Source organism: Triturus cristatus, chromosome 5_1, assembly GCF_964204655.1.
Source record: "Triturus cristatus chromosome 5_1, aTriCri1.1, whole genome shotgun sequence".
In the NCBI taxonomy this organism is placed as follows: Eukaryota; Metazoa; Chordata; class Amphibia; order Caudata; family Salamandridae; genus Triturus; species Triturus cristatus.
The window spans coordinates 317,842,463-317,865,653 of NC_140587.1; the positions used below are offsets into that span (position 1 = coordinate 317,842,463).

The 23,191-nt window shown below is 50.5% G+C and overlaps 1 protein-coding gene across 2 annotated transcripts in view; it reads left to right on the forward strand.

Annotated features, from left to right (window-relative positions):
* The window catches only part of TAF2 (TATA-box binding protein associated factor 2), a 948,796-nt gene extending 940,643 nt beyond the window's left edge, over positions 1–8,153 (forward strand). For both annotated transcript variants that reach the window (XM_085605048.1, XM_085605049.1), the window contains one exon: positions 6,577–8,153. In XM_085605048.1, the coding sequence (XP_085461174.1) occupies positions 6,577–6,848 (272 nt within the window). In that variant the 3' untranslated portion in view covers positions 6,849–8,153. The remainder of the gene's footprint in view (positions 1–6,576) is intronic.
* Positions 8,154–23,191: the final 15,038 nt, after the last annotated feature.

Consider the following 23,191-nt stretch of genomic DNA (forward strand, 5'->3'; position numbering starts at 1 on the left):
ACAGTGTCTGTCTTGGTCTTCTTTACCTGCCATACTAGGTTAGTAAGAAAATACCAGTACTTGGCCAGGATTGATAATTTTCATAAGTGCCCTGATGATCGTGGGAGATATGTCGCAACCACAGGACACTGGGAGGGAAGGGTGTTGACATTGGTATAGGTGTATGTCCCACCTGGGCTGCAGAGTCGGACTTTTGCAGATCTAGGGGCTCAGATCCTTTCCCTACCGGAGGGCCTACTGCTGGTGGGAGGCGTCTTCAATGCTGTAGCATCCGGTACACTTGACCGACAACCCCCCCCAGTGCAATGAGCCCTTCAAATAGCTGGCTTCCCGACTTCCTGGAGGCGTTCGCCTCTCGGACACCTGGCGGGCATTGCACCCCGGGGACTCACAATACACCTTTTTCTTGGGCGCTCATCGTAGCTCCTCCCGGATTGACTATTTACTCCTGCCCGCCTCTCAACTCATACACATCAATGAAATTCGCCACCTTGCACGTGGTATATCTGACCATTCTCCGGTATGGGCACGGCTGGTTCTAGGAGACCAAAGAATTGACGTGGTAGCGCCCATCAACCCCTGGTATTTGGAACACCCCAGTGTTCGCAAAGACCTTTTAAAGGCAATTGACTTTTACTTCTAGGAAAACCTAGACTCCATTGACTCCCCCCAGACCCTTTGGGATCAGTGATCAGAGGGACAGCCCTCTCTCTTATAGCGGGAGTCCGGAAGGAAAACTCCAAAGAGCTTGAGGATATTGAGCGGGAGATCCTTTGATTAGAGGCAGATACTGAGAGGAGAGATACCCCAGAAACAATACACCTACTGCAACTGAAAACAGATGAATATAAAGCCATTGTCACAGAGCGGGCCAAACCCTGGGGAAGGGAGAGAGACAGTAGAGTGTATGAATGGGGCGACAAAGCGGGCAAACTAATCGCCTGGTTGGACATGAAGGAAAGGGCAAGTCGACTGGTGCCTGAACTGAAGGCTGACTCGGGTGCAGGGTTAGCGGATCCCATCCGCATTGCCAAGGAGTTCGCTACGCACTACAGTACCGTTTATCGGGCACAGTTGTCCCTCCTGGAGATGGACTCTGCTGACCTACACCAAGACATCCAGCTCCCAATACTCCCTGAGGAGGACAGGAACTTTTTGGATAGCGACATTACCAACGACGAGATCGGATAGGCAATCAGGCAGCTCCGGCTGGGAAAGACGATGGACCCCAATGGGTTACCCATTGAACTCTATAAACTGCGTGCGGGCAAACTTGCCCCGCACCTGAGGGCTATGTATGAGGAGAGTAGGAGAGAGGGAGAGTTACCACCTGACTAGCATTGATAGTAGTCATCCTTAAGGAGGGAAAGCCCAGAGATAGATGTGATTCTTATCGGCCCATCTCCCTGCTAAATGCAGAACCGAAAATCCTTGCCAAGCTCTTGGCCACCTGCCTATCTCAGGTGATTAGTGCCTTGGTGCACCCGGACCAGTCGGGCTTTATGCCCCAACGTAATACTGCCCTGAACTTACGGCGAGTGCATGGAGTGATGGGAACGGCCGGAACTATCAGAGAAGACACGGTGATCGTATCCTTAGATGCCTCCATGGCCTTTGACACTATTGAGTGGCCTTATCTCTTTGCCATCCTTCTCAAGTTGGGGTTTGGGCCGCACTTTATATCATGGGTCAGACTCCTCTATTCCGCCCCTCTGGCACAGGTGATAGTGAATAACAAACGGTCCACCTCTGTTACTCTTAGTCGCGGTACCAGACAGGGGTGTCCGCTGTCACCCCTGCTCTTCGCCCTATCATTGGAGCCCCTCGCCGCCTGGATCCGGCGTAATTCGACCATACGAGGAATGCGGTGGTTGGCGGAATGGGAAGATCGCATCTCGCTTTATGCGGATGACATCCTTCTGTATCTGACCTCCCCCAGGAAATCACTAATATGTGTCTTAGACATCTTCGCATCCCTTGGCAGGTTTTCAGGCTATTCCATCAACTGAAATAAATCCCTGCTTTACACTCTGAGTGGCGGAGCTCTGGCTCTTCCCCGGGGTTGTCCAATGCAGGTGGTTAAAGATGGATTTCGCTATTTGGGCATCTTTGTTACTGCAGATCCCAAGCTCAGCTACGAAAAGATCCTGCTCCCGCCCTTAAAGCGCCTGCGTCGAGATGTAGCCAACTGGAGAGAGCTCCCTCTCTCACTGCTGGGTCGAGCCCCGCATCCTATACACCCTACAAAACTATCCTGTCACCGTTCCAGTAACATACTTTAAGGAAATTGAGGAGTTGCAGAGGCTGTTGTTATGGGAGCTGAAACCAAGAATAGCGCTTCATAAACTAGTCCTTAACTGGTACAACTGTGGTATTAGCCTCCCGGACATTAAAAAATACTATTGAGCGGCCCACCTTGCTGCCATTAACCAGGGCACGTACCGTACCCTAGGAGATCTGGGCTATGCCATGGATAGATGGCTGCTGCTGGGCGGAACGTACATCAGAGCTCTTTATGCACATCCCAAGAAGCTCCCCTTAACCAGCCCTACCATGCACTCGGTTCAGGTCTGGCATTCCGTGAATAGGAGTCTGGGGTGGGACCGCAAACTGACGCTGGCTACCCCTCTTTGGTATTCAGAGAAACTTGGTGGCTTATATTCCTCCAAGGGTTTTGACAAATGGGACCTTATTCGTATCTCCCGAATCGGGGATCTCTGGGTGAAGGCTGATATACTTGGCTTTGACCAGTTACAACTACAATACGAGCTGGCAGGTACTGAATACCTCAATTATCTGCAGGTCCGGCATGCCCTGACCACGACATTAGAGAGAGGCTCCTCCCTCCCCGAATCATCCCCACTAGAGGACAGACTATTGGATGGACTGCTCCCCACAGAAAGCCATCTCACTGACGTACAAAAAACTAGTCAACAACACACCTGACCCACTAGTTGCACTGCACGAGTCCTGGGGAAGGGGACGGCTTGCTACTTGACGAAGAGGAGTGGAGAGAGGCATTGGCCTCCCCCCGGGAGGTGGCGATTTCTGCTCGCCTTCGACTGGTCCAATTGAAAATACTCCATAGAACCTACATCACAGGGCCACAGTTGCTCCGTATGGGACGAGGGGAGAGTGCAGACGACAATGTGGGCGGGTCGCCAACCTCATGCTTATACTCTGGGAGTGTGAGCAGATACAAAGATAATGGAGGGGGATACACATAGTCATGAGAGACGTCCTTCACAAAACTATCAACCTGGAGGCTAAGAGATGTTTGCTAAATGTGTGGGAACCCACTGACTTGACAGGGAAGGAGAAATTGTGGGTCACTCTAGGAGCCGCTGTCGCCAAGAGAGACATTGCCCAGACGAGGGGGGGGGGGAACCTTACCTCCTACACTTGCCATGTGGAAGACGCATATTGATAGGTGCATGTTTAGGGAGAAGACAGTCTACGTGGCAAGAGGCTGCCCCCAAAAGTGGTCCTGCGTATGGACCAAATGGAATACGTATAGGGGAGATGTATGTGTTCCGCCAGCGGCTACAGTACAAGATGAGCCTGTATCCCCTTAACAGCTCTCCATGCCCAAGTGTTGTAATTCTGTTCTTGAATAAGTCTCCCAAAAACATGCCATATTCACTGATTTTCTTTGTTTACATTTGAAATGCCGATGGATTTGTTTCTGTTGAAGAAACTAATAAAAGGTTATTTAACCCCTTGAGTGCCCATGACGAGACTATCTCGTCATGAACCCCGCCCGCTAATTCAACGCCCGGCACAGGGCGGGGAAAGGGCGGGGCACACAAGGGGTTAAAAAAAAACTGAATGAAAAAAAAAAGCGATGAGTCGGTCATTGCGTGCTGGTATTTCTGTACACTGGCACCACTTCAGAAGAAGACCATGTAGTGTGTGTATGATGGGAGCATGGTGTCTATGCGCTGGTCTCCCACTGCTTCCTATGCTATAAATAGTGCTCAGCGGTGCATACTGGGGTGGAGGTGGAGCCTGCAGGATGTGACTTACAAATTGTGTTTATCTATACGCAGGGCCACTGGCATTATGCGATTGTGCGTTTGCAGCGATTTTAGCACACTTAAAGTTTTGCCACATAATCCATCTGCCAAATAACCTGCAGATTTTAACAAAAAAACAATGTATTTCTAGCAAGGTTTAAAAGTTACTAAAAATGCAGCAATACGTGTTGCGGCGCAGTGGGAGGCCCTTTGCATAGCTGGACTTTTTACCTTTCTGTTGCTTATTGCTCTATTTGGGTGTTAAACAGGTACAGCCAAGGCCCAGACGTTGTTGCCAAGTTTAACAAGCATTGGAAATGCAATAGGTCTCACATTTTCTTTTTAAGTTAGAGCTATTGGCCTTGTAAATGGCAATGTATTTTACTACCAAGGGAAGATGGAGGGAGCAGCGGCTGTTGGAGTGCCGAAATGCTCTTTTGGAGAGTGATTGGCCAGACGTAAGCCAAACAAGCAGCGACTTTAAAAGAAAGTGTGTGTGAACTTTGTAAGTGTGTAGCCATGCAGCACATTTTTAACAACTAAGCTTCAGGAATACTTTGATATGAATTTATGCCAGTGTTGCATTATATTGTGGGAATACTACTTCATACTGCACCTTGTGCTGCTGACTCTGCAGGGACATCTAGTAACGACCTACTGTACTGCACCTTGTACTGCTGACTCTACAGGGACATCTAGTAATGACTTGCAGTACTGCACCCTCGCACGCTTATGACAGGGACATCCAGTCACTGCCTCTTGTGCTTACTCTATGAATCGAATGAGCAGAAAAATAAATTATTGCTATTCCTGGAGAGTGAGAAGATGTTACTTTTTGTTCTTCTCATTCATTACAATTTTAATTGTGTCTGGAAATAGAACATTTATTTATATTTCAGGGCTCATGGTAAGGTGGCATGATGCGAACTTTCAAGTAAACAAATGCACAATTTTTTTTGCGCGAGAGAGATGAGAGTTCCATATGGCCTTTTTCTGGCGCAACATTGAAAAAAGCACTCCTCAAAGAGCCGCTGCACCCGGGCTCCTCCAACGCTGCCGTGTAGGAGAGACATTCAGAGAAGTCGCTGGTTGCGGAGATAATGAAGGAGGGGGGGGGGCTACCTTAAATTAAGCTGTGAAGGAAATGGCGTCTCTAGTCCCATAATCCTGTGTTAAATATCTACATACCCACAATCATGTACGAAAGTGCAAGCTCCTATTTTATTCTTCACAGGAATTAGATATCATGATTCTTTCTTACTACTAGGTGTTTAGGTCACAGTTTAAGCTCTAAATAAGCATTAAGTGAAGGTAAAATAAAACCAGCTGTGTCATAAAATAGCTTTGTTGCACTGTGCCCACTCGTTGCCGCTGAGCTCTATGACTGATTGCAGTTTATCTCTGAGGAAGATTATAGTGCAGTCCATCTTTGATAGAAAGGCTCTGTGTGACAAATAGCAATGGAGAACCACAGCCTTCTATGCGTGCATCATAGATGGAAATGTAAAGAAGCACCAAAGTCACACAGAAAACAATGTCAGCTAGGTTGAGCCTCCTATGCGTGTATCTTGGATGGAATTGCAAAGAAGCGCCAAAGACGTGCAGGAAACAATAAAAACAAAGCATCTGGAATGTCCCCCCAGCCTCCAATGCGTGCATCGCAGATGGAAATGAAAATAAGAGCCAAAGACACAGTAAACAATAAAAACAAGTGAGGCATCTGGAATCTCCCGGCAGCCTCCTATGCGTGCTCTCCGCTGCCCAGGTGGGAGTGAGCTCTTGAGACAAACAAAAAAGAAAATAGGGCCATAAAGGAAATTAAATTTAAAAAAAAAGGAAGAACATATGTAACAGGGGCAGTCTGCTCGGAGGGTCCAGAACAGCAAAAGGCGGGGCAAATTTAACATTCACCCATCAGAAGCAGCCATATGCAAAGGACATTAACAGGAGCCAATAGAAACATAGAAGATGCTTGAAGTCCATGTACTAGATACAGCATGTCTCGAAGAGACAGCTGCCTAGGCAAGACCTATAAATGACAAAACAGTAAAGTAATACAAAATGTTCCACATTGTGCCGCATTATATGGCTTTTATTGCCACATAGTTTGCTCAACCCTGCATCATAATTTGTCCCTCTTCTGCCGCATAATTTCATTAGCCCTGGCCATACGTTATTGTGTTGATACAAGAAAACATTAGCACTCTTGCTGGTGTTTTTTCTTTTGAATCATACGACCAGGTAGCAGATTTATATTGTTTTGGAGGGTATGATTTTTTTAAACCACCTATAGATGTCTTCGCAGACACGGTTTTGTTTTCCATTTGTGTTTTCCATCTATGTGCTTTTTCCTTGTTGAATGTTTCCATACCGTAAACCCAAACACGCACAGCTAAGATGTAAACTGGAATGTAGTTTGGAAGCAATTCATGTTGAAATAATACACTTGGTAGAGTAGATACTGGTCTTTAGTTTCTAAAGGGGGAATGTGTGATTTCTGTATGGTCAACAGGTATAAAACGTTCTCTTTCTAATAATTTTGCTTTTTTTTCCCTCCCAGGAAAAGACCAGTCATCTCTGGATCTGCACATGCTTCAAGTCCCCTTCAGTCCCCACCCGCTGTTCGGCAAGGAACTAAACTCATCCAAGCACAGTGACCACCACCACCATCACCACCACCACCACGAGCACAAGAAGAAAAAGAAGAAGCACAAGCACAAGCATAAACACAAGCACAAACACGAAAGTAAGGAGAAGGAGCGCGAGCCTTTCACCTTCTCCAACAGTCCTGCCAGCGGGCGTTCCATCCGCTCTCCTTCGTTGTCAGACTGAGGGGAATCCCGCTGCTGCTCGGGCGAAGGGCTCGAGCCAGGCTTCGGAAGAATTGATACCTTTAAACTCTGACAGGACTTTAGAAAGTGTTTCTATGTTCTTCTGATTCTCCGGAATGTATTTGAAGTCGTGTCCTGGGCCTCGTGTTTTGGTAACTGCTCTGCTGCGCTCCACGGTTTCATCTACGTCATCCTTTCATTTTTAATGGGAGGTAGACCGTTCTTCATGGACGGAGGCAGCCGACGTGCAGAACTGTGAGGCATACATGCTGCCGGATTCAAATGTACTGTAAAGGCCCTGAGAAAAAAACGCTGCCTGAGGGTAGTGAGTGCACTCTTTGCAGAACTGGTTGCATCATCAACGTGGAAGTTATGAGAAAATGGAGAACTTCTACGATTCTTTTTGTTTTTACCATTACAACTTCTGCCACGCAAGTCAAAAATCAGTAAAGAGTTTTCTTGAAACTTTTTAAAATTGCAAGCCATTTTTATGGACTTTTTTTTTAATTAAAGATATACTTCTATGCACAGTAAATGGTTTTGCAGTAATGGAGCAATTACTAAGATTGCGATTCTCTTTAAAACCTATAACATAAAATAACGTGTGGTTAGAAGCTGAGGAAAATGGTGTATTTTTCCACTAAATTCACGTGTTTACACAATGAACATTAATGATGTAAGCAGACCTGTTTTATCTTTAAATGGTACTCGGGTTAAATTCGGATTACCAGAATCTTTACTAAGTTAGATGGTGTGCAGTCTAACACTGCCTCTAGATAAAATCATTGATTTGCTGGGTCCTTTTGTCTTTATTGAGACCAAAGGTCTTTGAAATTGTAAGTGTTGTATGACAACTGTGCTGACACAATTTTAACAACAGTGTTCTAGATTTGCATTGGTTTTGTAAGACACTGCCACTGATGTGTTACAATTTTCTTATTACGTTAATGCTATTTTTACTTGTGTTATTGTATGTTATTTAACAATTTGCGCTGATTTTATCTTCTCATGGCAAGATGGTTTTGTTTGCAGTTCTGTGATGGTGGTGAATTAGGCATACAATTGGGCTGATGCTTTTTGTTTTTGAACTTTGTTTTGGACAAACCTCTTCTGAAAGCGCTGTTGAGATGCAATTTTTTTTTTACTTTTCTACCTGTAATTTGTGTTGATAACCTTGTTAGCTGTTCAGAAAAACCATTAATAAAACATCTCTATTGTGGTATCATATGTATCTTACTTTGATGGTGCAAAGTTTTAGTAGTTGCATTCAAGGAAACATGTTTATTAAATAATTTTTATATGCACATTCCTTTGTCTTTTTATGTATGAAAAATGTCACATTTGTTATGTTAATCGTACATGTAAAATATGTAAGAAATAAGTGAGATTGCCCTATGTCTCATATGTCATGGCTCTTTCCCATGCTTAACTGGTGGGTATCCTTGCCCCATCATGGCAGGACCAGAAACTGCATCTCTAGCTCTTTAACCCCTTCAGTGCCCATGACGAGCTGGACTCGTCATGGGCTGCGGTGGCGCCGTGCCCATGACGAGTCCAGCTCGTCATGAACTCCGCCCGCTAATACAAAGCGCGGCACTGGGCGGGGAAAGGGGCGGGCATGCAAGGGGTTAAAATTCAGAATTTTGCACAGTTATTCCATGTACAAATGCTTGTGCCATACAAGGGACACCCCGCTCCTGTGTGCCCAACCTTGCAAATTCCATTTTGGATCAGAAAACTGCTGGTCTTGCATTCAGAACATTTGTAGCAGGACTTTGCCCTAGCTTTTGGGTTTCTGCCACAGGGTTTGGGCCTTTTATATGGTTTTATTTCTGCCTTCTATCTCCTCTTTCCTTTGGCTGGCTTATGCTGCAACACTACGGCTTCATGCTATGGACTTTCTGATATTAGCGGTTTACCTGCTTAATTTAACCTTTTGTATATGAAAAAGACTAGAGGCACCTCCCCTCTGTGTGCTACCATTAGTGTGGGGAGCCTCCAAAATTGCCTGACTTCCATGAAGAGCGAAGATGCACTGGTATTGAAAGCTGACCCACTAGTAAGTAAAGACAGGAGGTAATGACACATCTTAGGCTACCGGGCATGGTACACAGCGCCCCTTTACCACTGCCTCAATTAAGTAGAGAGCCAATCTCTTGGAGGTCACCCTTACCTGCTGTACACAAGACTGATGAAAGCACCTGGTCACAAGTACATCTATTAGAAGGACCCAGAAACAGTGTATCTTTCAGGGTCAAGACCTTCCGGTTTGTTGAACCCTCTAGTTCAAATCTCCATCTGGGTGTTACATTTGCAAGTTGTAGCTCCTGAGGGCTGAAGATCACCCTACAGCACCATTGCCCCTGACTTAGCCATCCCTTCCACCTCTGATTAATGTACCAGACCTAATCTCAATCACAGCTCTAACTACTGGTCATTCATGGTGGCTGATTTCTATGTAGATCCACCTTTTAGACCCTCTTGTCACACCCCACATTTATACCCTTGAGGCCTTAGTTACTCCCCAAATATGACCAGCCATGGTTATAGAGCCCCACCTCCTCAATTAGGCCAAGGAGAACCTGGGATTTTCAGATAACTAAATGCCGGACCACAAGAGAACACTCTGTATAATCTTGAAAACCCCAATATCTGAAAGAAACACGTTAGTTAGATTCCTCACCTTAGAATATCCCCAGGCGTCAGACTGGATCCGGAAGATTTTTCGTCAGCAATACCCCTTGCGCGTCGCTAGGCGTCGTCTGCGGCTCCGCGTCCGTCGTCGGCGTCGTGCGCCGGAATGACGTCGTCGGAGTACTTAGACGCCGCCCTCGCGCGCTGACGTCAGTGTGAGAAGTTGGCCTGATATGTAGTGCTCACTATTCTAGTGATCACTGTGTATCATTCCAAACGACCCTTATTGATGATTGGTTGTAAGTCAACCTTATAGACCAGCTATCCTAGTAGCGTGGATACGAGCAGTCTTAGGCTAAACTCTAGAGGGCGTGTTAAGCCAGCTGTTTACCATCACATATACCCCTTGAACACCAAGTGAAAGGACACCACACAAGTTGTTATGAAAATAAAAGGATATTTATTTATAACAAGACTACCCTGGCTCTTTATGAGTCAGGGAGCTAAGCACACTACAAAACTCTTAGGAAAATACTTCAGTTGCACAATTTACACAAATGCCCGAGGGGCACGAGAAACCATCTACACTAACAGTGAAATGCGAATGGTTAGAGTCTGGAGGTACTGATTCCGGAGTGTTCCGATCAGTGGGACTAAACGAAAAAGGAACTGGACACTTGTAGAGCGAACCTGCGATGGAGCACCGAGATGCTCGAGTTACCTAGCCCGGAGGCTGCGGCTGCGTGAAGTTCGGCAAGATGTTGGGAGTCCTCGTGTAGTCTCAGGAGCCTGAAAGAAGAAGTTGCTGGCAGGCGACCAGTGACGATGTTCAGAGCGATCCAAGCCTGGATCGGTGATGAAGGAAACCTGAAAGCAGAGTTCTCAACCGCTAGCCAGCGATCGTGTGGGTACCAGGGGGGTACCGGCTGAAGTCACCTCGACCAGGTGAGTGGGTGACGTCGGACTCGGCTGTTCCTCGGACCAGGAGGCGCGGCGGCGACCAGGATGGAGGGCGAGCTGTCCCACGAAGGTGTCTGCTGTCGATGATGCTGGGCCCAGGAAGGGGCAGCGGATCTTGGCAGTGGCAACCCAAGCGGGGGAGTCAAGATGGCATCGGGAGTGGACCAGGAGGGTCCGTGGTACTCCTCTGTTGAAGGGGAGCAAGAGCCAGTCTGGAGCAACCAGACCGGTGATGCAAATAATCTTGGAGCGTCGTGAAGAGGGCCACAAGCCGGTCGGCAAGTGGTCGGACAACGCTGGGAACAGCAAGAAGCGGAAGGGCCCCCACGCAGATCTCGTGGATGCTGGGGAGACAGACTTCGATGCTGGAGCTGCTCAGGGTTTAGGGCTTCTCAAACCCTAGGTGCACTCACTCGAGGGTCCCTCGGTGGGCGTGCTAGATAAGCGTCGTGCAGGTTCTGAAGATAGCCGGTCCCGCAGGTCTCGTCACACCTACGACTCTCAGCTGGGCTGATGAGGTAGGTAAAAGGTCAGAGATGGCAGGGAACTCGGGTCTCGTCGAGCTGGGCAGTCTGGATCCGTAGGAGACGTACAGCAAACTGCAAGCGCTTAGGTGGTGCCTGCTGGTGCAGGGTGGCTACTCCTTAGCCACAAGGGAGAGTCTTCAGAAATAGTCAAGAGTTCCTTTCGTGGAAAGTGGTTCGTGATTCGGAGTTATCCGATTATCTGATTATCCAATTTGGGAAGGGGACTCGCTCCTACCTTTATTCTAAGAAAAGGGGCTGGCCCTTGACTAGGTTCTACCTATGGGTGGAGCCAGGAGGTGGGTGGTTACACCCCTATCCTTTGTCCGGCTTCGCGCCAGCTCTGGGGCTGGTGTGCCCCCGAAACTGGTTTGAGCCGGGCTATGCACAGTGAGCACCGGGGTGCCACTTGCAATCACCTTCCTTTCAGCCCTGCCTACCTGGGATACACAAACCCTGTCTGGGATGGTGCTAACACCGCCCTCGACAGGAAACCCTTTGTCCAAGCTCCCCTTGCTGGAAGGTCCCCCAGCAGCAGGAGGTCAGACTTGTGTCTGGTGGCAGCATCCATTTTGTGATGCTGAGGCTTGAGTCAACTTTAACCGGGGTTCAAGGTTACTTCCATGTCGTGTCCCTCTAAAAGGGGGGAATGCTAACCCCGTCGCCAGGACTGGCGAGAGGTTCGTATTCCCATTCGTATGACACCTTACTCGACATGTGTAGGTGATGTGATGCCAAAGTTAGCAAATAACCGCAAGGATTATAATGCATTAAAAGTAGTTGGCCCGCGTCACCATGGAACGGCTATTAGGACTTGGTTCCGCAAGCCGTCGACGGGCTCAGCTCGCGCCAGAGCACCGTCCCACATGATTCCCTGCACTCTGCCTTCAGGATTGATAAGGCCTGCTATAGGAGTGACTGATAGGAATCCATGTGTCCATTTTAGGGTTTAGGTGTAGGAATACTACACCTACAGCAACGGGTGATTACACCACGTGGCCCCAGCTGTCGTGCAGCCAGTTGTGTCAGATTTGGGCGGCCATTCCAGGGGTGGCATAATACATGCTGCAGCCCCTGGTAGGCCCTGGGTACACCGATGCCCTGGATACCTGTGGTATGCTGAGACAGGGACTGACAAGGCGGCCCAGTTCCAATTAGTGGATGCACCTAATGTACATGTGTGTTAATTTCGAGAGAGAACAGCTAGGCTGTGGGTCTTATTGGCAGGCCCACAGCCGGAGAAAGTCGTAAACCAATGAAGCAAAAGCAAAAAATCTGGGTGATCATAGGATTGCAGACCCTACTCTCCTACATGACCCCCCCCCAAACTTTGGGACAATAAGCTAACCTTGACCAGGTGAGTCTTCTTGCTCTAAGTGGAAATACCTGGAGAGCCCATCTGCATTGCCATGATCAGTGCCAGGTCTATGCTCCACTGTGAAGTCCATCCCCTGTAGGGAAATGGACCACCTAAGTAGTTTGGGGTTTTCACCCTTCATTTGATTTAGCCACAAGAGGGGCTTATGGTCGGTCTGAATCTTGAAGTGAGTGCCAAACAAGTATGGCCTCAACTTCTTCAGGGCCCAAACCACAGCAAAGGTCTCCCTCTCAATAGCTGACCAATTCTTCTCTCTGGGGGTCAGCCTCCTGCTAATAAAAGCTATGGGCTGGTCATGACCATCAAAATTCAGTTGCGATAGAACAGCTCCCACACCCAGCTCCGAAGCGTCTGTTTGGACAATGAATGGTTTGGAGTAGTCTGGACTCTTTAGGATAGGTGCTGTGCACATGGCCTGCTTTAGGTCATCGAATGCCTTCTGACAGCTTGCTGTCCACTGAACTTTTTTTGGCATCTTTTTACTTGTCAGGTCGTTTAGCGGGGTCACAATGGATCCATAATTTCTGACAAATTTCCGGTAATAACCAGTCAGGCCCAAGAAAGCTCGAACCTGAGTCTGGGTGGTTGGAGGAGCCCAGTCCTGGATGGCCTGTATTTTGCTCTCCAATGGTTGAACCTGGCCTCCACCTACAAGGTGGCCCAGGTATACAACCTGTGTCTGCCCTATCTGGCACTTGGTGGCCTTGATAGTGAGGCCTGCCTTCTGCAGGGCCTCTAACACTTTCCTCAGGTGGACCAGGTGATCCTCCCAGGTGGAGCTAAAGACAGCGATATCGTCCAGATACGCCGCACAGAAGTCGTCCAACCCAGTGAGAACTCGATTCACCAGCCTTTGGAAGGTGGCAGGTGCATTTTTCAAACCAAAGGGCATTACCACGAACTGATAATGCCCACCCGGGGTAGAAAATGCTGTTTTGGGCTTGGCCTCCTCAGCTAACCTGATTTGCCAATACCCAGCTGTCAGGTCAAACGTACTTAAGTAGTTGGCCGAGGCCAACCGGTCGATAAGTTCGTCTGCTCTTGGTATCGGGTGGGCGTCAGTCTTAGTGACCGCATTGAGACCTCTGTATTCCACGCAAAACCTCATCTCTTTCTTACCGCCCTGGGTGTGAGGTTTCGGCACGAGCACTACGGGACTAGCCCAGGGGCTGTCCGAGGGTTCAATGACTCCCAGCTCCAACATTTTCTGCACCTCTGTCTTGATGCAGTCTCTGACATGATCAGGTTGCCGATAGATTTTACTCTTTACGGGCAGACTGTCCCCAGTGTCGACCTCATGGGTACACCACTTGGTCTGACTGGGTGTCAGAGAGAACATATGTCGAAAGGATTGAAGAACCTGTTTACAATCCTCTTGTTGATGTCCAGAGAGGCTGCCACAAAAGACAACACCATCTACTGATCCATCGTCAGGGTTCTGAGAGAGCAGGTCTGGGAGAGGGTCACTCTCCTCCTCCTGTCCCTCATATGTGGCCATGAGCAAGCCCATGCCCTCCCTGTCGACATATGCCTTGAGCCTGTTTACATGGAGCACCCTGTGGGGGCTCCGGGGAGTTCCCAGGTCTACCAAGTAGGTGACCTCTCCCTTTTGCTCAATGATCGTGTGGGGCCCAGACCATTTGTCTTTGAGTGCTGCTGGGGCCACTGGCTCCAGCACCCACACCTTCTGTCCAGGCTGGTACACAGTCAGGACAGCCTTTTGGTCGTGCCAAGCTTTCTGTAATTCTTGGCTCGCCTCCAGGTTTTTAGACGCCTTTTCCATGTACTCCGCCATCCGCGAGCGGAGACCGAGCACATAGTCCACAATGTTTGATGCCGGCTTTCTGAGAGGTCTCTCCCATCCTTCCTTTACCAAACAAAGGGGTCCCCTTACAGGATGTCCGAACAGAAGCTCAAAAGGGCTGTAGCCAACCCCCTTCTGCGGGACCTCTCTGTAGGCGAACAAGAGGCAGGGTATCAGGACATCCCATCTCCGCCGAAGCTTTTCAGGTAGTCCGTGAATCATCCCTTTTAGGGTCCTGTTGAATCTCTCAACAAGCCCATTGCATTGTGGGTGATAGGGTGTGGTGAACTTGTAGTTGACACCACATTCCTTCCACATAGCAGTCAGATATCCCGACATGAAGTTTGCACCTCTGTCTGAGACGACCTCCTTAGGGAAGCCCACTCTGGAGAACACTCCAAGTAGGGCCCGTGCCACCACAGGTGCTGTAGTGGTCCTAAGGGGAATAGCTTCAGGATACCTGGTGGCGTGGTCCACCACCACCAGTATAAACTTGTGCCCTGATGCTGTCTGGGGTTCCATTGGTCCGACAATGTCGATCCCCACTCGTTCAAAGGGTACCCCCACCACTGGTAGTGGTATGAGGGGGGCCTTTGTCGTGCCACCTGACTTACCACTGGCTTGGCAAGTGACACAGGAGCGGCAAAACTCCTTCGTATCTTCGGACATGTGGGGCCAGTGAAAGTGTGGAACAATTCTGTCCCAAGTCTTATTCTGGCCTAAGTGACCTGCAAGGGGAATCTCGTGGGCCAAGGTGAGAAGGAAACCTCTCAGAGACAAGGGGATGACCAGCCTCCTGGTCGCACCAGGTTTGGGGTCTCTTGCCTCGGAGTACAGGAGTCCATCGTCCCAGTACACTTTGTGGGTACCTGTGGCGTTCCCTGCAGCCTCAGCAGCGGCCTGCTGTCTGAGGGGTTCAAGTGAGGGGCAGTCTAACTGTGCCTTCCCCAGGTCTTCCCTGGAGGGTCCCCCTGAGCCCAGAAACTCAACCTGACCAGGTTCAAGCTCTTGCGGCTCAGTTTCCCTCAGTTCTTTAAGGTCAGCCTCCTCGGAGACTTGATCCACGACCTGGGGCAAGGGGGAAGGCGAAGCCTTACCCTTACTGCTCCTTTTCTTGGAAGGTGTCTGGTCCGTTCTTCCAGGATCCAGCACCTGTTCAGTGGGGCATCTTTTGGCCTGTGACCTGGTCACAGCAAGGACATGTGCTGGCAAGCCTAACATCTCCATGTGAGTCCTCTGCTCCACTTCTGACCATTGTGACGTTTCCAAATCATTGCCCAACAGACATTCTACGGGGAGGTCTGAACTAACCACAACCTTTTTCGGGCCACTTACCCCTCCCCAGGAGAAATCAACAACTGCCATACTGTGATTGGTAGTGACGTTGCTGGCATTGGTCACTAGGTAACTGGTACCTAGCATGATCTGTCCAGGGTCCACGAAGTTAGGCGTCACCATGGTGACACTGGCACACGTGTCCCTGTAGGCCTGAGCCACTTTTCCATTTATCAAAGGTGTCTGTCTGTATTTGCCCAAAGTATTGGGACTGGCATCAGGGGACATATCCATATCCCCTGTACAGACAAGGACGGCCTGAGTGAGCGTGCCGACTAAGTCGTCACTCCCCTCGGTTCCCAAGGTTAACCCAACTAATGCCTTGGGAGGCGCACTACCACTGCTGACTGTACTAGGGGGCGCAGGTGCCTTAGGGGCTGCAGTGGCAGGAGTTTGCCCTCCTTTCTTGGTGCACTCACTAAACCAGTGAGTCTTACTTTTACAGTATTGGCACCACCTTTTTGACTGGCCTTCTTGAGTCTTCTTCTTCTGTGAAGCCTGACCCCCACCCTCTTTGGTTTGTTGGGGACCTGTCGAAGACTTCTGGTCATTTTGTTCGTTCTTGTTACCCTTTTGGTCTGCTTTCTTCTGACCACCCTGGTTCTGATTCTGGTTCTGCTTGACCCTTGTTCTGACCCATCTGTCTGCCTTCTTTCCCAATTCTTGGGGAGAGGTCAGATCCGAGTCGACAAGGTGCTGATGCAACAATTGGTTCTGACAGTTGTTTAAAATCTGCTCTCGCATGATAAGATTGTACAATCCTGTGTAATCAGTAACCTTGCTACCCAGCAACCAGCCTTCCAAAGCCTTAGTGGCACAATCGACAAAGTCAGCCCAATCCTGAGACTGAATTTTCTGGGTGTCCCGGAACAGCACCCGGTACTGTTCCGTGGTTAAGCCGAACCCATCAATCAGTGTGTTCTTCAGGACTTGGTAGTTGTTAGCATCCTCAGCTCTTGTAGTGAGGAGCTTGTCCCTTCCTTTACCTTCAAAGGAAAGCCACAGTATAGCTGCCCACTGACTTGGGGGGACACACTGGACAGTGCAGGCCCTCTCCAAGGCAGTTATCCACTTGTGGATGTCGTCCCCTTGTTTAAAGGGGGGCACTATTTTACTCAGGTGTCTAGTGTCTATACCCCTGTCTTTCTCTCTATTGAGAATGCTGCCACCAGTGGGATCTAACCCACTTAATTTCTGCTCTCGGGCCAAGGCAAGTCTTTCTTTGGCGAGGGCAAGTTCTTCCCGCTCGATCCTCAGATTGACCTCCCGCATCTTCGCTTCATGCTCCCTCCTCTGAGGGGAAGTCATTCCTCTCTGAGAAGATGCCTGAGAGACATGTGTATGAACCGATCTGCCAGAGCCTCTGGAGAGAGACCTAGCTCGTCCGTTCCCAAGGTTAAGCCTGCTTGAGCGTGGGCCCGGGGCTCCCCCAGTTCCATTCTCATGCCTGCTTAAGTTGGTCCTTGTAAGCCTGCCGACTACCACTGGACCTTTGTCTGCCTCGTCTCCCGATAACTCGTCCTCGTCCTCCTCCTCTGTGTGGAGGTCGAGGTCTGGGTCACCGAGGGTTCCCTCTAAGGGAGGCATGTTCCCATCTGCACTGGGGGGACCTGGGTTAGAGGACCTCCTAGCATCGTACGCCTCTAAGAGACCTATCAGTATTGCGATGGTAGGGTTAGAACCCTGGTTTAGCTTCCTGGAGGCACACAGTTGTCTCATCTCCTTGAAGCTAAGAGTTGCATATCGTGACACGACCTGTGGAGGGTCACTGACCACTAAGGGAGTCCCTGCAGACTCTCCGTGGACCGACATGCTTTTCTAGTGAGGTGTAAGTGTTGCACCTACCTACACTATGGGTTTACCTACTGATCCCTTGCTAAGAGTTGTAGTCAGGGTGTGCTAAGCCCTGTTACACTACAACAGCCGGTTCAGTAGAACTCGGAGTATTGTAAGTTAAGTTATATGTACCTGGGTACTTATGTGATCTTTCACTGCGATATTCTTAGGATACGTGTGTGGTAAAACAACAGCAAGCTCAAATCCCAACCGCTGCTCACCAATGTGAGAAGTTGGCCTGATATGTAGTGCTCACTATTCTAGTGATCACTGTGTATCATTCCAAACGACCCTTATTGATGATTGGTTGTAAGTCAACCTTATAGACCAGCTATCCTAGTAGCGTGGATACGAGCAGTCTTAGGCTAAACTCTAGAAGGCGTGTTAAGCCAGCTGTTTACCATCACATATACCCCTTGAACACCAAGTGAAAGGACACCACACAAGTTGTTATGAAAATAAAAGGATATTTATTTATAACAAGACTACCCTGGCTCTTTATGAGTCAGGGAGCTAAGCACACTACAAAACTCTTAGGAAAATACTTCAGTTGCACAATTTACACAAATGCCCGAGGGGCACGAGAAACCATCTACACTAACAGTGAAATGCGAATGGTTAGAGTCTGGAGGTACTGATTCCGGAGTGTTCCGATCAGTGGGACTAAACGAAAAAGGAACTGGACACTTGTAGAGCGAACCTGCGATGGAGCACCGAGATGCTCGAGTTACCTAGCCCGGAGGCTGCGGCTGCGTGAAGTTCGGCAAGATGTCGGGAGTCCTCGTGTAGTCTCAGGAGCCTGAAAGAAGAAGTTGCTGGCAGGCGACCAGTGACGATGTTCAGAGCGATCCAAGCCTGGATCGGTGATGAAGGAAACCTGAAAGCAGAGGGGACTCAGTTCTCAACCGCTAGCCAGCGATCGTGTGGGTACCAGGGGGGTACCAGCTGAAGTCACCTCGACCAGGTGAGTGGGTGACGTCGGACTCGGCTGTTCCTCGGACCAGGAGGCGCGGCGGCGACCAGGATGGAGGGCGAGCTGTCCCACGAAGGTGTCTGCTGTCGATGATGCTGGGCCCAGGAAGGGGCAGCGGATCTTGGCAGTGGCAACCCAAGCGGGGGAGTCAAGATGGCGTCGGGAGTGGACCAGGAGGGTCCGTGGTACTCCTCTGTTGAAGGGGAGCAAGAGCCAGTCTGGAGCAACCAGACCGGTGATGCAAATAATCTTGGAGCGTCGTGAAGAGGGCCACAAGCCGGTCGGCAAGTGGTCGGACAACGCTGGGAACAGCAAGAAGCGGAAGGGCCCCCACGCAGATCTCGTGGATGCTGGGGAGACAGACTTCGATGCTGGAGCTGCTCAGGGTTTAGGGCTTCTCAAACCCTAGGTGCACTCACTCGAGGGTCCCTCGGTGGGCGTGCTAGATAAGCGTCGTGCAGGTTCTGAAGATAGCCGGTCCCGCAGGTCTCGTCACACCTACGACTCTCAGCTGGGCTGATGAGGTAGGTAAAAGGTCAGAGATGGCAGGGAACTCTGGTCTCGTCGAGCTGGGCAGTCTGGATCCGTAGGAGACGTACAGCAAACCGCAAGCGCTTAGGTGGTGCCTGCTGGTGCAGGGTGGCTACTCCTTAGCCACAAGGGAGAGTCTTCAGAAATAGTCAAGAGTTCCTTTCGTGGAAAGTGGTTCGTGATTCGGAGTTATCCGATTATCTGATTATCCAATTTGGGAAGGGGACTCGCTCCTACCTTTATTCTAAGAAAAGGGGCTGGCCCGTGACTAGGTTCTACCTATGGGTGGAGCCAGGAGGGGGGTGGTTACACCCCTATCCTTTGTCCGGCTTCGCGCCAGCTCAGGGGCTGGTGCGCCCCCGAAACTGGTTTGAGCCGGGCTATGCACAGTGAGCACCGGGGTGCCACTTGCAATCACCTTCCTTTCAGCCCTGCCTACCTGGGATACACAAACCCTGTCTGGGATGGTGCTAACACCGCCCTCGACAGGAAACCCTTTGTCCAAGCTCCCCTTGCTGGAAGGTCCCCCAGCAGCAGGAGGTCAGACTTGTGTCTGGTGGCAGCATCCATTTTGTGATGCTGAGGCTTGAGTCAACTTTAACCGGGGTTCAAGGTTACTTCCATGTCGTGTCCCTCTAAAAGGGGGGAATGCTAACCCCGTCGCCAGGACTGGCGAGGGGTTCGTATTCCCATTCGTATGACACCTTACTCGACATGTGTAGGTGATGTGATGCCAAAGTTAGCAAATAACCGCAAGGATTATAATGCATTAAAAGTAGTTGGCCCGCGTCACCATGGAACGGCTATTAGGACTTGGTTCCGCAAGCCGTCGACGGGCTCAGCTCGCGCCAGAGCACCGTCCCACATGATTCCCTGCACTCTGCCTTCAGGATTGATAAGGCCTGCTATAGGAGTGATTGATAGGAATCCATGTGTCCATTTTAGGGTTTAGGTGTAGGAATACTACACCTACAGCAACGGGTGATTACACCACATGGCCCCAGCTGTCGTGCAGCCAGTTGTGTCAGATTTGGGCGGCCATTCCAGGGGTGGCATAATACATGCTTCAGCCCCTGGTAGGCCCTGGGTACACCGATGCCCTGGATACCTGTGGTATGCTGAGACAGGGACTGACAAGGCGGCCCAGTTCCAATTAGTGGATGCACCTAATGTACATGTGTGTTAATTTCGAGAGAGAACAGCTAGGCTGTGGGTCTGATTGGCAGGCCCACAGCCGGAGAAAGTCGTAAACCAATGAAGCAAAAGCAAAAAATCTGGGTGATCATAGGATTGCAGACCCTACTCTCCTACAGTCAGTTCTTCTTTTTTCCGCGCCAGTAAGCGCAGATCCGGGAGAGCTACCCCTTTAGTCAATTTTTGACTAGTTTTTTGATCCTTTTTGATCCTGTCAATCGACTCCGGTGCCGGTAGGATGCCTGGTTTTAAAGCCTGTGCTGACTGTGACCGCCTGATGTCTGTTACGGACCATCACCGCCGGTGCCTGTACTGCTTGGGCCTCGACCACGACACGGAGTCGTGTTCCGACTGCAAGGCCCTGACCTCGAAGGCTAGACGGGAGCGGTCCCGTAAGTTTCTCGAGATCCGCCACTCGGCTCCGCGCGTCGCTCGATCCCGGTCCAGGAGGAGGTCCAAGGATCGGTCGCGGAGCCGCAGCCGACGTCACCATCGGTCGTCGGGATCCAAGTCTTCGGGTAAGTCGAAGCATTCCAAGAAGTCCAAGAGGCGACTTCGCTCTTCGGACTCCCCTCGCCGGTCGCGCGACTCGGCCGAGGGTCAGGGTGGTTCCACCCCCGCGGCTCCGGCGGAGCCGCAGGCGCCGCGCACGTCCCCATACCCTCCGGTCCCTGGGACTGACGCGACGCCGGCGGAGGTCAGTGCCTTCCTCTCGGCCATGAGGAACCTGGCTCCGCCGTCGGCGCCCGCTGGTGCGCCTTCGGGCCCCGCGGACCTGACTGGGCTGCCTTGCCTGCCGGTGGCTCCGGCCCCGGCGCCGTTGACGGCTCCGGCCTCGACGCCGCAAGTGCCCGAGGGACCCGCTCTCGAGTCCCCGTCGACGCCGCTCGACCTCGTCACGCCTCCTCCGCCGGCGTCGACACCGGTACCACCCCCGACGCCGACGTCGACTCCGCTCGACGTCGTGTCCCAGTTCAGTCCCGCTCCGGGCCCGGCGCCGGTCCGGCGTCGATGGACGCCGAGATCGACGCCGCTAGAGACACATTTTGTCTACCGCCCGGCTCCGTTACTTTCTCCTCTACACCAGGAGTCGGATGATGGGGACTACTGGGAGGGATCCGAGGATCCTATGGCCGCTCAGACCCAACTGTCCCAGGACTGGGCAGATGAACTGGGGGAGGCCAGTGGTCTGGATACCTCGCCAGACACTGGATTCATCTCTCCTCCGACTGTGGCGTCGGAGGAGGGTGCTGCTTTCTCCGTGGTGCTGCGCAAGGCGGCCGCAGCCCTTGGGCTCGAGCTACCTGCCGTGGCTGTGAGGACGAACGTCCTCACTGAGGTGCTTCAGACTGCAGCAAGCTCCACTGAGCCTCTGCTGCCGTTCAATGAGGCCCTCACTGACGTTCTACAGGGCACCTGGTCCAAGCCCTCCACGGTCCCTCCTGTGGACAGGAACGTCGATAGGCGCCACCGCCCTGCTCCGGGCGACCCCAGTTTTCTGTCCCAACACCCTACCCCTGAGAGCCTGGTTATCCAGGCCTCCACCTCCCAATCCTCTTTCCCGACCGCCCCGCCGGACCGGGATTCCAAGAAACTAGAGCAGTTTGGCAAGAAGCTGTTCTCTTCCCTTAGTTTGGGCCTGCGGTCTTTGAACACCGCTTGTCTCTTGGACCGTTATTCCCACTCTCTGTGGGATGCGGTGGAGGACGCGCTGCCCCTGTGTCCGGAGGAGGTCCGGACACGACTTACCCAGGCTCTGGCCGATGGGAGGGATGCCGCGCGACATGCTATAAGATGTGGGCTTGACACCACGGACTCGCTGGGTAGGGCCATTTCTACCTCAGTGGCGCTTCGACGTCACGCCTGGCTGCGGTCCACGTCATTTTCGGGTGATGTCCAGAGCTCTCTCATGGACATGCCCTTTGATGGCACTCGCCTTTTTGGCGAGAAAGCGGACAGTGCGCTGAATCGCTTTAAGGACTCCCGGGCTACGGCCAAGTCCTTGGGCCTCTCGGCCCCGCGGTCGCAAACTTCCGCCTTTCGCCCCTTTCGTGGCCAAGGAAGGGGTGCCTCCTCACGTACGCCTAGCCACCAGCCGCAGAACCAGCCTGCGCGCGGCCGCGGACGTGGTTTCCGCCGAGGCGGTTCTGGAGGACGACGAGGTCAGTCCACATCCACAATAATAATATAAACACTACAACTTGGATAAAGGGTCTAAGGGAGAGATATTTAAAGACCAGCCCAAATTCTAATCCCCATAAACAAGACTGTATAAACACAACAGAATAGGGGGGTCTATTGGTAGACAGCACAAGATTAAAGAAAAGAAAAAGTAGTGTGTATAATATCAAACCCAAATATTGTCAGAGCAGAGCACGGAAAACCATCAAACCGACTCAACCAAAGAGACCAAAGTTGAGAGCAAAGTCACCTCTCATAATCAGTTTATATCATGTGGTCTCCACTAAGAGCCGAGGTATGCCTCCTCGTCATAGAGACTACCTCGTTAGTGTAAGGCTCTCTTGCTCGTATGGGTTGATGAAGAAAAGTCCAAAAGTCACGTGACAAACTGTGACCACCAGACAGAAAAAGTGCAGTGCAAAGAAAAAAAGTGAAATTTAAAAAGAGATTGTGTAAAGAGTACGATATACTTCACTCATTTCAGCACATCTCTATTAAAAAGGTGTGTAAGCAAAAAATATATATAACAAGCAGTGCCAACTAGTCACTGTTGAATAAGGGTCAACATGTTTCAGCCTTCACGGGATTGTGGCCCAAGGCTTTCATCAGGACCTATAAGGATTAGTGCTACTGCATTCAAATAAATGGATTCAAAAGCAGTGAAAATATAAAATGTGAAGATTTTAACATTCGAGGCCTCCCACCCTGCTTAGGAAAGCCAGGGGCAACGACGGATAGAGCGGGGCCTCATTAACCTGAGCCAGGTTCCAGGGTAGGTGAGGTGCAATCCCTAATCACGTTGGGTGATGCTAGCACCTTGTGATATAGAGGATTAGGACACAAGTGAGGTTGTATTTATTACTTCTTCGAATGTTAAAATCTTCACATTTTATATTTTCACTGCTTTTGAATCCATTTATTTGAATGCAGTAGCACTAATCCTTATAGGTCCTGATGAAAGCCTTGGGCCACAATCCCGTGAAGGCTGAAACAT